Here is a 14,155-nt window from a genome sequence, read left to right on the forward strand (position 1 = left end):
GTTGTTTCAAAATGTAATGTAAAAATATGGTGATGGCCCCACCATTCCTCCATCTGTTCATAACAAATCAACCTTTAATATTTCATTTTTTAATCTTTTAAGTTTTATAAGATGTCATATTTATATTATATTAATTTTAAATTTATTTTTTAAATTGTTTTTGTCTTTAATATAATATATAAGTTATTTATTTATAGATCGTTAAATAACATAAAATTTTCATTTATATATTATATTATTATACGTTCCAAAATATTTACAAAATCAACTTCATAATACTTATATGTTATATAAGTATATATTTCATTTATAGCCCCTTAATATATATATATATATATATATATATATATATATATATATATATATATATATATATATATATATATATCATTTTCATAAACAATTTATATTTTATACCATTGTTTTATTTTTATACATAAATTTTTATCTAGAATAGAAAAAAGTTGTCATAATTGAAAAAATTGACACCAACTTAGTCATAATTTTTATACATAGGGTGGCCCATACATTTAGTTGAACAGAATGAGAAAATTGAATGTAGAGTGTTGATATTGTGATTAAAAAAAAGGCTTTACATTATGTACAAGATTGTTGAAAGTTAAGTTGCAATTAAATATTTGGTATTCTTAAGGGTTAATTTAGTAATTTGGTGGTTATAGAAATTATTGTTATGAGTGTCCTTGAAGCGATGTCATGTTTTCAATTTGCTTGATTCCTTTAAAATGAGATTTTAATAGATGATAGATTACTTATCTGAGAACTAATTCTCAAAGATTATCACACAAAATAAACAAACATAAAAATCACAGCAGGACATGGACAGAAAAACATGATACGGAGGGAGGAACAAAACTAGGGAAAAATTTTCTGGGAAATTTTGCTTGTCCTCCAAGATTTGTTTAGAAAAACGTGAATAAAACTTAATTAAAACGTCATAGATAACATATCCTATTCATACTAATCCAAAACAAATCCAAATCTAACACAAAAATTAAAAATATGATGGTTTTACCCAAAATACCCCTGGGTGAAACCTGTCCTAGATATTGTGTTCATCAAACAAAGTTAACTATTAGTATTGATTATGTAATGGGTTTGGAATTGCTTTTACAGTTGGATTCTTTTTTATTGAAAAGAGGTCCTGTAGTTGCTAATGCTTTCTGTAATTTATTTAATAATCTTCATATTAACAACCTGTATTTGTTGACAATTAATCAAATCTAAATGGGAAAAGATTTCTAATAGAAAAGAGTATCATCTTCAAGGCATAATCATATTCCAAATGAAGTCAATTCATATTATATGACCTGTATTTGTTGACAAATCATATCACACTTTTTGGAATTGACTTTCAATATGTTATTCCAAGCATAACCATATTCCAAATCAAAGTCGATCAAATTAAAGCTACAAACAGTTAATGTTACCTTGAGTTGATGAATACTTCACAAAGCCCGTGACTCCTTGCAATCCCTAGTCTTCCTTCAATTTTGGTAAGGTATTGATAGGGTTTTGTGAGGCTGAATGTGATTGAATAACCGTACCATTAATCTATATTCATGCTCTCGGCAATTCCGGAAAAGATCGTGTTGATCTCGTATCCCATCCAAACCACAAGTGTGTTCCTCCTTATTTTCAATATGCATACTTTATTTGTTAGATTTTTTAATAATTTAGTACTCGTACTTTTCCAAAGAATTAAATGTTTTTATATTTTTTTAATTGAATTTCAATGTTTTTTTATTTCTGTTTTATATAAATTGCTATAAATTTTTGATTTTTACCATGTTTTTAAAATCGGACAGGACCGGCTGGTTCAATCAGGAACGGTCACGAACCCAGTTCTAAGAAGCCAAAAAATTGTTTGTCATGTGAACCGCTAAAAACTGGTAAGAACCGGTTAAACCTGTAAGAACCGTAAGAACCGGTAAAAAACAGAAATTTTAAAAATATTTATTATTTTTATTTTTTGTAATTTTGTATATAATTAAAATTAATAATAATGTAATTATGACATCATTCGGGTTTTCCGGTTTTTGAGACCGGTCCAATCGGTTGGACAAGTTGGACTATCGAACATGTAAGACCGCTGGTTCGGTCTACAATACGATTTTCAAAACCTTCTTTTTTTAAGAGTAAATCACATAAATAGTCTATATGGTTTGTATTAATTTACATGTTTAGCTTCCAACATTTTCTATTCTAGCTTGGATCGTCCTCATTGTTTGTTTTTATTGAAGTCTCGGTTCATACCATATATTAAATGTCCTCATTGATTATTTATTATTTATATATTGTTAATAAATAAGAAAATGACCAAACCACTCATCTTCCCATCACACCCTTCTTGAAAATGAACCCATGAGTAGCACAAACTAAAACACAAACTAATGCTCCATAGTTGGACCTTAAAGATGGTGGTTATATGTGTTGACGAGTGGTGGTTAATGGAAGTGAATGGAATAGATGGGATGATGTGGAGTGGAGGGCATGGGTGTCTCAAAGACTAAAATTCAGTCCCTAATGATTTCTCTTCGAAGCCAAATGTGTTTAGTTTATCCAAGACTGAATTTCAGTCCCTAATAAGTTTCCTTCGAATTAGTATTCGTGACTGATTCATCAGTCTCTGATATATGGCATCTATGACTAAATAATCATTCTTAAATACAAATATCTAGCCAATTATATGTGTTCATTCGAATGTCAAATAGTGCATGTCTATTAGAGACTGAAATTCAGTCTTTAAAAAGTCTCTCGTCTGTAGGATAAATTGGTGCAATTGTATCAATGACTGAACTTCAGTCCCTAATAAGTTTCTTACATAATCAAGACTGAAACAAGTCTATCAGTGACTGAAAATCAGTCCCTTATAACTTCCCCTCCAAAGTCAAAGTTGCACTAAACTATTCAATGGCAATGAATGATGCTAAGGGGAGAGAAGAAATTTGGCAGATTTCGAAATTCTCCATCCCAATCTGCTTGAATAGATTTGAGTTTAGTGTTAAAATGTCATTCAACCATAGAAAGAAAGTGTTTAAAATTGGCGTAAACATCATATTTTTTATAAAGGATATATCCACATGTAACGAGGAAAATGATAAACGCAAAGTAAAAAGTAATTATGCCCATCCGAGGAGGTAATGGGGGCTGGACCCCACACATCACAAACCACCAAATCTAGAATGCAAGAACTTTTATAAGTAGACAATGGTAAAAATAGTTTTGAGGATTTTCGTATATGTCAAGCATTAAAAGGCGAACTCAAGTTTTTATGCAAAATAGGAAGAGAGTATTTAGATAACATTGAATTCAAAAGTTATGCATGTGGATGACCAAGCTCTTGATGCCATGTGTAGACAAGAGCACGAGCAATGCGTAGACAAGAGCACGAGCAACTGTAAAGACACTTCTTGAAACCGGTTGAAAAGACGGAAGATGAAACAAGTAGATCCCATGTTCACTTGGACCCGTGAGGATGGTATTGCGTGAAATCTCATCCGTCAGAACATAAAAACTATCATGAAATTCAAAGAAAAGATTATTATCAATGACAACATAAAAACTATCATGAAATTCAAAGAAAAGATTATTATCAATGACAAAATTGTTCAACAGAAAGAAGGTGAGGTTTGATTTGTGGAACATGAAGAATATTCGTTAAGGAAAAAGTTTTCTTCGGAGAATAAAAGTTAGTGGAACCAATATGTAAAATAGGTAAGCCGTTACCATTGCGAACATGGAGGGACTCATCACCATAGTATAGTATGGTTCAGCGGTGCCGATGCTAGAGTGGTTTGGTGCTACATGTTAGAGCCAGTATCAAGACGCCAAGGAACCAACTATTTAATCATGTAATCATGATTAAAAAAAAAAAAAAAAAGCCCATTCAATTCATTGAAGGCTGTGGGAACCTGTCGAGCAAGAAGGGTTGACTTTAATCCATTGTAGTCCTCACGTAAGACCTGCAATAACAAGCATGACAATGACTTTTTCTTTAAAGATTTCACCGATATTAGCCAAATCATCAGCTTAACCGGTTTTGTTTTCCCGACACTAACGTGTCACCAAAACACTTATCGGACAATCTCCACTATCGTGCATGCTCTTATGCCATCTTGGCATTGCATATAATGTGTTGGTTGATAGTTAAAGCGAGGGAAATAGGTGTTTGTATACAGTCATTTGTATTCTGTTTTTTTCAAAATAACAACACATCAAATTTGATCTAATGTTATATCTCAAGTTCTCTCACGGTTTTCATAATCCTGGTGTTAATTTTATATACACGATTTAGCATATCTGCTGAATATATACACACAAGGTACATTAATTTACAATTTTTTCGACAGAAGTAAGATATCTAGTGAAAATGTATCCTTTGTTCATTATCTACTTTTTGTGTTCCATTTTATCTTTGGCGGATTCTACCAAATTCTCCAACTCTGCCAAGTCTTGCTTCAGATCACCAACCTGCCCAGAAAGTATTTGTTAGCAAATGGAAGCTAAACATTGAACAGCTTGTTATTAATTAAGTACCTTGTGGAGGAAATTTTGGGTCATTCGAGCATCCTTTACAGTAACACTAGATACATGTTCTACCATCAGAGCAATTTCTCTCATTTCACCATTGTTTAGATTCTCTGCAACCTCTGCTGATAATTTTTTGGTTGTGGACGCAACTTTTTCTACCACCTCAGCCACTTCCTCAACCTCTTTAACAACCTCTTCCAGCTTATCTGAAATCATCATTATCTTCATTTGTTTTAGCATCTATTTATGCAAACAAAGATCAAAGACGTCATGTGGAAAGGATAACTAAATTATATTAAATGTACTTGCCTTCTAGCTTTAGAATGTTGTCCCATTTTTGCTTCCATGATGAGAAGAGCAAGGGCAAGATCGTGCCCAAAACCCATTTTACCCTGCACTATTACATTCTATACATTAGTTCTATGTTGATAGGATTATACTTGCTGCAAAATATCCAACTGCTATATACAAGTTCATTCATTATTTAGCAGAAAGTTGCATTTAATTGTAAAGAAGCTTTTTTAGAAATGGGACTGTAAAGAGGTGATGTGGGTTCTTATAAAAAAATAAAAAAAATAAAGCATTGTTTGTTTTGTTGGTTGTGTATGAAGGTCAAAGAGTGCATACCAATAAAAGATGCTAGGCTTTGGAGAAGCTGGATCAGACGGCAGAATATGTAAGGTATCTTCCTGTTCCCTACATTTTTCAGTTCAGAAAAAAAAGAACAAGTTAATGGTTTAAATATTAGCCTTTATATAAACGAAAAAAAAAGGTAGAAAGGTGTTGAAATGCACATTTTAGACTCTGGTCTTTTTGTAGAATTGCCACGGGAAATGGTTAGGGCTTGATGCATTGAGTTACCAATGCCATACCCCATCTTGGAAAGCCTCATATCTCCGCTGATATGCTTGTGGGCCTGAACACCGATTGAGCTCCCCTGACTAACTCTATAGCGGCATATCAGCAAGGTGGCAAAGCTACGGACACCATAAGCTGTTGAAGAGCTTCTTGGATTCATGGCGCTGAAGTCAACTCCTCAAATGTAGAAAATATATGCTAAAAGGGTTTGGAAAGGCTAACGAAGTTATCTCTGAAGGAAGAAAATGCAATTTAGAATGGAACACAAAAGGGTATAGAAAATATGTTTTTAAGATATACAAACACGGCAAGAGATCTGGATGAGAATGATGATGCTTGCGAGGATTTGTTTTTTAGGTTTTGGTGACTTTTAAGCAATTAACGGAGTACATTGATTAACAAGCTATATGTTACTTGCAAGTTTTGAAGAAATAAAGGAGAACACCACTTAGTGTATTTTAAAAGTGTCCGCAGCTTTGCTCTAACTTATAAATTAATTTATAATTTAGGTTTTCAATAAGTTACTAGGACTATATTTCAGGGACTAAACGAAAAGATAGTTGCTAGTTAAATAATTAAGCTGATAAAAAAAATAGTAATTGGTCAAAATATTTGATAAACTAAAGTGAAATATATAAAATAACATAAAAAAAAGAGAAATTAAATTATTTACTACATTTTATATCTATAAATATTTCAACCCATTAATATTATGGCACGTGTCATCGTTCCACCATTCAATTTACTTTTATTTGATATATACTAGATGGACAAAATTACAAGAATGGTCCCTGTGGTTAGGTGGAAATTACCACTTTGGGCCAAACAAGTTTTGACTAGCACTAATGGTCCAAAAGTTTCCATTTTGTTGTGAGTTTGGTCCAAAACGATTTAAAATGACGAATTTGCCCCTTTCTATTTGTTTTTTGCTTTTCTTTTTGTTATTTAATTATTTTCCAAACAAAAAAATAAAAAATAAAAAGAAGAAAGGAATCTCTCTCTCTCTCTCTCTCTCTCTCTCTCTCTCTCTCTCTCTCTCTCTCTCTCTCTCTCCAGTTTAAAGAACGTCACCGTCCTCACCTCTCCCCCATCCTTCACTCCCGCTGGGAAGCTTGAACACTACCGCCGGAAAAAGATAAACGACACCATATCGAAGCTCTGGCAGCAAAACCCTAACCCTAAAAGTTTCAGGTGGCGGCATACAGATCGAAACTAAGGTTTCTAGCAGCGGCGGCCTCTAAAAACCCAAAGATTTAAAGAAAAGAGAATGGCGATAACCTCTAAAAACCATAAGGTCTCATTCTTTCCTTCTTCAAACTCGATTGAAGCTCACCCGAGGGTCATTTGGCGTTCTTTCCTTCTTCAAACTCGATTAAAGCTCACCTGAGGGTCATTTGACGGAGCCAGGAGAGTCGAGAGACGATGGGGATGGTTGGAAATGGTGGTGAAGAGGGGCGGCAATAGGTTTTTTTCAGGGGTTGCCAGTGGTTTGGTCTTCATCGTTGTGCTTTGGTCTGTAAAGATGAAGCTCTTTGATTCTCAGGAGGAGGCAGATCTGAAACCCCCATTTACAAACCTTTGTTTCAGAGTTAGAACAACAATTAGGGTTCTCCCCTCTCTATCTCACAGAAGCTCGTCTGAAAACCATTGGATCTTGCTGAGATACAGATTAATGGGCAAAGTTGCTTTTGATAATGGAGATTACAATTAGGGTTTCTTTTTTCTGCATATCCTTAAGAAGAAGAGGACGATGAAGATATGGGGTCTGTAATGAAGAGAGAGAGAGAGAGAGAGAGAGAGAGAGAGACGGGTGGGAGAGAGAGAGTTTAAGAGAGAGAGAGAGAGATTTTTTCTTTTTCTTTTAATTATGAAACTATTTAAATAAATAAATAAACTAAAAAAATAAAAACAAAGGGCAAAATGGTCATTATAAAATAATTTAAAGTAAATTGGACCAAAGTGGCAAGAAAATGAATACCTGTGGACCATGAGTGCTAGTCCAAACCTGTTTGGCCCAATGTGGCAATTTCAACCTAACCACAGGGACCATTCTTGCAATTTTGTCTACTAGATGTAAAATCTATGTATTACACAGGTTGATTTAAAAAAAATTAAACATTAAATTAAAATGTAAACATAAAATATTTTTTAATATACAACTTTAAAATAAGAAAGGAAAAACCGTATTTATTGCAATTTAATATCATATATATATATGATATTTAATACTTTACATATATACGTATATGATTTTAATTTTAAAAATTAAAACAAATCAAAAATTGACAAGTGGATAATATTTATTTCAAAAATACCACAAAATGACAAGTGTCAAACTTATAAGAAATTGACATGTGGCAAAAAAAAACTTTCATTTATTAAGGAAGATTCATAATATACTCTTAATGAGATAGTAAATTAAATATAGAATGGTGACACATATCATAATTTTAATGGGTAGGAATATTTATAGGCATAAAAGGTAGAGGCAATTTAATTTCTCTTTATTTAGTGAGCTCATTAAAAATTAAATCCATTTCCTTTTATATAATTCTTCCTATTTTCCAAATAATAGTATGTAATGTAACATATAATTCCTTGTATTTTCCAAATAAAACAATTATTTACATATATTTTTGGATATCGATTATCTTACAAAATATCTATTACTATGATTATACTGAAAAAACTATTAAGGTGAGCAATATACCAACAAAAAAAATTCATAATCCCGCCGTAAAAAAAAAAAGAAAAAAAAAATAGTTGAATATTAATTAAAATCCAACAGTAACTTTCCTCTTATGTCTAACTATAATAAGTATAAACTTATAACGTTTTTCAAACTAAAGCATTATCAAACACTTGCCTGAATCTAGGACATAAACAATAAAACACCAAACCCATGTCATAAGGAGGAAATACTGCTAGAACCACAAAACAATGTACGAACAAATTGTATGCACACATCCTTGATGAAACTATACATGTCTAATGTGAAATAAATGAACAAAATAAATCTATATGGTGAAAAAACACTTGGTGTATGAAACTAAAATAGTCATACAATAAATAACAACCCACTTTTATTTCTTTGGGTTACATTATTATGCAAGCCACAGAACTCCATGCTTTTACGAATCAGCAACTTCTACAAGCTATAAATATGGACACCAAGCCATTTAACACATAATTAAAATTTTCTCTTTAAATACAACCTTTAATTACTTGGGAATGTCCCAGACTTTGCTAGATGTGGATACTCCTTTGTTTTTAACACCAAATGGCTTTAGTCAAGTGTAGTAATTTCCACAAAGAATGGAATAGAAGTGAACATTTCATTATGTAAAAGTCAAGAAAAACACAAACATTAGAACCTTAGCCTATAGCCAAAAGATATAAATTTAATGGTGGTATTTGATAAAGAAATACCAGGAACAACTTTTAATATCGTTCCAACGCAATTTCGTTTTTTTTTTTTTTTTTTTTTGCTTGACAGCAGGCCAAAATAGCATATTTTTCCATTGAATTATAAAAAATAGAAAGAAGAAAATAATTTTAGTGAACAACGGATATGATGCTAATGATGAAATTTATTAACAAAGTTTATTTTATCAAATAATTATCAATTTTTATTAGAACCATCACAATGTCAAACCTTAGCGGTGCTAGAACATTGACAACCACCAGAGTGGTGGTGGTTGTAAAAAGGTGCAGTGACTGGGGAGCCAGTTACATACATATCTTCCATTTGAAACAAATTCACAATATTACCATTCTACTTTCCTGGCATATACAAAAATAAGAAATTAAGGTCATCATTTTGTTTGCACTTCGTGATTAATAACATATATGTAACATCCCGATGTTCAGGTACTTCTAAATTTACCCTTTCAAATTTATTATATGTCAAATTTGTCCCTACGTCCAAGAATTATGCTTTGAAGCCCTAGTGGCAATTTCGTAATTTGGGCAGAAGGAGTACGTCAAGGGTACATGTGTGTACGATGAGCGTACTAGGGCGCGCCCTAGTACACTGGGCATATACTTATATATGTTGGGCGTACTAATGTCAAGAGGAAACCCTAATTTTTAGGGTTTGGGTGGTATTTAAGCAACGTTATGGCTCATTTCTCCCCACCTTTTCAGCCTCCACGTCCTTTGAGACGTTTTTGCAAACCCTAGCCCCTTTAGTGTGTGTTTTGAGCTCAATAGTGTGTTGTTGGTGTGTTAAAGGAAGAAGAAGTTGCATCAAGAAGCCTTGAAGTGGAAGCATGATTGTGGATCTTGGAACTTAGCCTTCTTAAGAAGCGTCACATGGTATAAAGTCTATACCTTGATGTCTTGGTTGTTAGATCCTATTTTTAGGGTGTTTTATGTTGTTTTTCTTGTCCCAAAGGTCCCATATTGTGCATGGTTGGTTATGGTCATTTTGAGCTATCCTTCGAGACCCTATGATGGGTCCTAAGCCATAAAAATGACGTCCCAATTGCTAGAATTGTTTCATGCATCTTGTAGAAGGTCTTAATGGATTATGACCTTATGTTGAGCAATTTGTGGACTTGTAAAGTCATAAAGTTGGAAAATTTATGACCTTAGGGTGCTTTTGGACCGTAGATATGAAGTATGATCTTGAGTGCTTAAGCCATTAAACACTTAATAAAGTTTTTGGGGTTGCGAGGTTACACCCCGCGTACATGGGAGTACCCCCCGCATACTTGGTCAACCTCCACGATAGTGGTCTTCTGTAAGGCTTTGTGTACGCTAAGCGTACCTCCGGGGTCCACCCCGCATACTTGCATGGGTCAGCCCTTGTTGAGTTGACTCGGCCGGGTTGACTCTGTTGACTTAGTGGGTTTGACCAATTGACCTTGACCAAATTTGACCTTGAGGGTATTTTAGGATTTTAATGGAATTTGTAGCACCCCGGTTCCTGGTATGCATTTCATTCAAGTATTTTTCACAATTTGGACTAAGACTCGGTGAGTTGATAGCCCAACTCGTCGAGTAGTAGCGACTTGGACCCGAGGGTTAAGTGGCGGACTCATCGAGTCGGCAGCATGACTCGACGAGTAGACTCTGGCTGGAAAAAAAACCCTAATCCAAGGGTTTGCACCATATTTAAATGTCTTATTCAGCCTCCCTCGTCCCTTATGCTCTCAGAACCCCCCTCACATCAAACCCTAATCGTCCTTGATGAAGATCTAAGGCCTTTTTGGTGATTCTTAGTGGTTTGTGGTGGCACGAAGGAAGGAGAAGCTTGAGGAACCAAGAGGTTGGCCAGAGGAGTCAAACTTGTGCATCATCTACAATTCTTGGAAGGTATAAAGTCGACACCTTGCTCCTTCTTGTTTTAGATCCCTTTTTGGGGAGATTTAGGGCTTTTATAAGCCATTCTTGGTGACCAACCATGATTACAAGCATGGTGGGGGTTAAGGTTTCAGATCCAGGCTCATTAAAGGGTTAGAAGGCGCAAAGGGACTGCCTTTGCACCCATGGAAAGCCCCATGCAACTCAAGAGCTTCTTTTAGGGTCTTTTTAGCTCATAATCCCATGCATGCACGTAAAGTTCATAAATTTACGTGCTAGATTGATCTTAGGAACCTAGATCTATCATTTGGACAAGTGTTGTACATCAGAAAACGAGAAATGAGACTTGGACAACCTCAACTCGGCGAGTCCGAGGCTTGACTCCCCTTTTCCTGTTAGGGTTCAAAGGAACCCAGTGAGTGTTAGAATGGTCTTAAAAGGGTCCGGGGAGTGACCCAACGCATTGGACTTAGCCAAAGACCTGGAGTTCATAGGACTCAACGAGTGTATGAGCAGACTCGGCGAGTCCAAGGCAATCTCCCAACTTTTGAAGATGAACTCGACGAGTTGTTCATACAACTCGGTGAGTCAAGGACAGAACTTGTTTGTAGGACGAGGATGAACTCGACGAGTTTTTCATACAAACTGGTGAGTCGGATGAAGATTCATTCGAGGTTGTTTTAGAAGGAGAACTCGTCGAGTCATTGCTAAACTCGACGAGTAGAAGCATGAAGAAGGACGGGTGAAGAGTAGGGACTCGACGAGTTGGAGGCCCAACTCATCGAGTCAGGTCAACTGGAAGTTGACTTTGACTTTGACTTGGTCAGGGGTAAAATGGTCATTTTACCCTAAGAACAATTATCAGTGTCTAACTAATTGTTTTATGGGAATTATAGCCGAAGGATCACCGAAGCAGCAATCAGAAACCTGTCGATCAGCTTTTCAGCAGTCAGCCTTACGAGGTGTTACCTTCCAGTAGGGGTGGGTCTAAGGCACCAATGTCAGCCCACCAGTACGTGATTATGGTTGAGATGGTTATCTTTGTGATAATTGTCTAGTTGCTATATCTGTTTTGAGTATGTGTTAAGTAGTAGTAGGGCACACTAGCCCTTGTTACCAGTTGAAAGATACCGAGGACGATTATCGGTTGAAAGATACCGAAGGGGTGGATAAAACTCATGCATGTATAGTAGTATGATTATGATATGTCATTATGTGACTCAGTATGCTTATGTATGTTATTATAAAACCAATATGTTTATGACCTGTAATATGTGATAGGGATAGGGGTTAAATAGTCCCTAGATACCGGTTGAAAGATACCAAAGGGGAGGTTAGTTCCCAGATACCAGTTGAAAGATACCGAAGAGGATAGTAGCTGCCGGTTACCGGTTGAAAGATACCGAAGGGGAGGATAATTCCCGGTTACCGGTTGAAAGATACTGAAGGGGAGGGTAGCTCCCGGTTACCGGTTTAAAGATACTAATGATTATGTGCTATGGGTATGATGGGGGAACTCACTAAGCTTCGTGCTTACAATTTCAATTTTGGTTTCAGGTACCTCTTCGTCTAAGGAGAAGGAGCCGGCAGTGTAGCAACACATCACACACACATGTTTTCCGCATGGGCCTTCCTGGGAATGTACTCTGATTTACTTTACTTTTGACAAAATGGTTTTATGGGGACATGTTTTGGATTATTCAGAAATTGGTTGTGACATGAGATATCATTATGAATATTTTTATACCGATGGTTTTATGTTATAATTTATTTAAAAACGAAATTTTTGGTCTTCAATTTTGGGATGTTACAGAATTGGTCATTTGGTGGAAATGGGTATCATTTAGAGAGATGAGATTCGGAGTCGGGCCTCATCAGTTTTGTTCAGTTTGCGAGGTGAGTTTCCTCACTGTACTTTTGGGACAAAGGTTCCAAGGCCGTCCCCTTTGGATTTTTATCATGGTTTATCGTATGCTTGTATGTTGTAGTGATCTGTTAGATCTGTATCCTGGTAAATAGGATGATGTTATGCTTAGTGATCTATTAGACCTGTATGAATGTCTGTATATGCTAGCTAGGTTTTGATATGGTATATGTTGATATGTGATGGTATGTTGGGTTGATGCGGTCCTGCTATGTGCTCAAGGCCAAGAGACCCAGGGGGTCCCAGATAGACTGCAGGCTGGTAGGGCATACCAGTTAGGCCGAAGGCCTAGAGAACGTTCCAGATATGCTGAAGGCCCAATGAGGCGTACTAGTCATGCTAAAGGTTATGTGAGCGTACCAGATAGACTACATGCCAGTGGGGCGTTCCAGCCACACTGAAAGCTCTGTATGCATGTTGTTTGCTGTTATTATTATGATTATATGTTATGATGGTACTTTGGGGAAATTCACTAAGCTTTGGGCTTACAGTTTTAGGTTATGTTTCAAGTACCTCAGATGATCGCGAGAAGGCGAAGGCGTGATCATGCGCCTCCTCGTGTTTTGATTTATGATTTTGGGAAAACCCTAATATTAAACATGTTTTAAAAACTAAATTGTAGACAATGATGATTTGTGGATTGGTTTTAAAAGTTTAAAATTTTCATGAATTTTATGGATGTTACAAGTTCGTATCAGAGCCTTGGTTTGAGTGAATTGGAGGAACACTCGTGTGAATCTAGGCTCAAACTAAGGAAAAGTATTTTTAAAACAGTTTTCCAATGGTTTTCAAAATAATCAAGGAGGATGCGATGTGTACGACCAGCCAGAGCCAATAAGTAGACCCTAAATTAATACACAGTTAATTGAGATTATGTTATGATATGTTAGAACAACATGCTAGTAATAGGATAGGGATCTTCAGGAACTGTATGATAGAATTGCCTGATATATGATGTCTTATCTCTTATAGAATCCTTGATCAATTATTGTATGACTCGTTCACGTGTGAACTAGCTATTGAATGAATACGCTAAGTCACATGCTACATGGTTTAAACGATCTTAGGATAATGGATTTGGTCCTGTTGTGCAGTTCTTGTCTGAGTCCAACCTTTGTAGGATTTAATCTTTTAGTCTAAGATTGTTTAAACTATGTGGCATGTAATTGTATTCATGCGATAGTTATCTAGCACCAATGGAGGGTCGTGTGGTAGTTAGTGGTAGGATGAGTTGTGTGGGGTTAGCCGGCCAGTATCGAGATGTGTATCTTTCCTCTAGGGTGTGAGGATTTTGTGTGGGCGTATGCTAGTATGTATTGTTAGGGGTGTTGTGATGATCCTTGAGACAAATATGGATAGGTGTGGAAGGTAGTATGGCCCTGTACTACTGAAAGCACATGAACTATACGCGTAACAAGGAAGTCACAACCCCTAGGGCTTTGTTGGGACTTGGTTCCCCTGTTATGATATGTGTGTTATCTGATATCTCCCTGGTATATTTTCAGTATGGTGACG

General features: G+C 35.5%; 1 protein-coding gene across 1 annotated transcript; it reads right to left on the reverse strand.

The window, feature by feature from the left end:
* Positions 1-4,275: 4,275 nt before the first annotated feature.
* Positions 4,276-5,753, reverse strand: LOC145053947 (uncharacterized). The gene is made up of 5 exons (XM_079002072.1): positions 5,346-5,753; positions 5,179-5,247; positions 4,861-4,943; positions 4,558-4,757; positions 4,276-4,491 (listed from the first exon to the last, which is right to left on the reverse strand). Exons 1-5 carry the CDS (start codon positions 5,567-5,569, stop codon positions 4,411-4,413), a joined length of 657 nt encoding a protein of 218 aa, XP_078858198.1. The 5' UTR covers positions 5,570-5,753; the 3' UTR covers positions 4,276-4,410.
* Between the last annotated feature and the right edge of the window lie 8,402 nt (positions 5,754-14,155).

Source organism: Lactuca serriola, chromosome 5 (genome assembly GCF_051521515.1).
Source record: "Lactuca serriola cultivar US96UC23 chromosome 5, Lser_US96UC23_V15, whole genome shotgun sequence".
In the NCBI taxonomy this organism is placed as follows: Eukaryota; Viridiplantae; Streptophyta; class Magnoliopsida; order Asterales; family Asteraceae; genus Lactuca; species Lactuca serriola.

Coding starts and splice junctions, on each gene's coding strand:
- LOC145053947 (XM_079002072.1), bottom strand. CDS start 5,569: ATGAATCCAAGAAGCTCTTCAACAGCTTATGGTGTCCGTAGCTTTGCC. Junction 4,758..4,860: donor CAACATTCTAAAGCTAGAAG/GCAAGTACATTT, acceptor TGATGATTTCAG/ATAAGCTGGAAGAGGTTGTT. Junction 4,492..4,557: donor CCCAAAATTTCCTCCACAAG/GTACTTAATTAA, acceptor CTTTCTGGGCAG/GTTGGTGATCTGAAGCAAGA.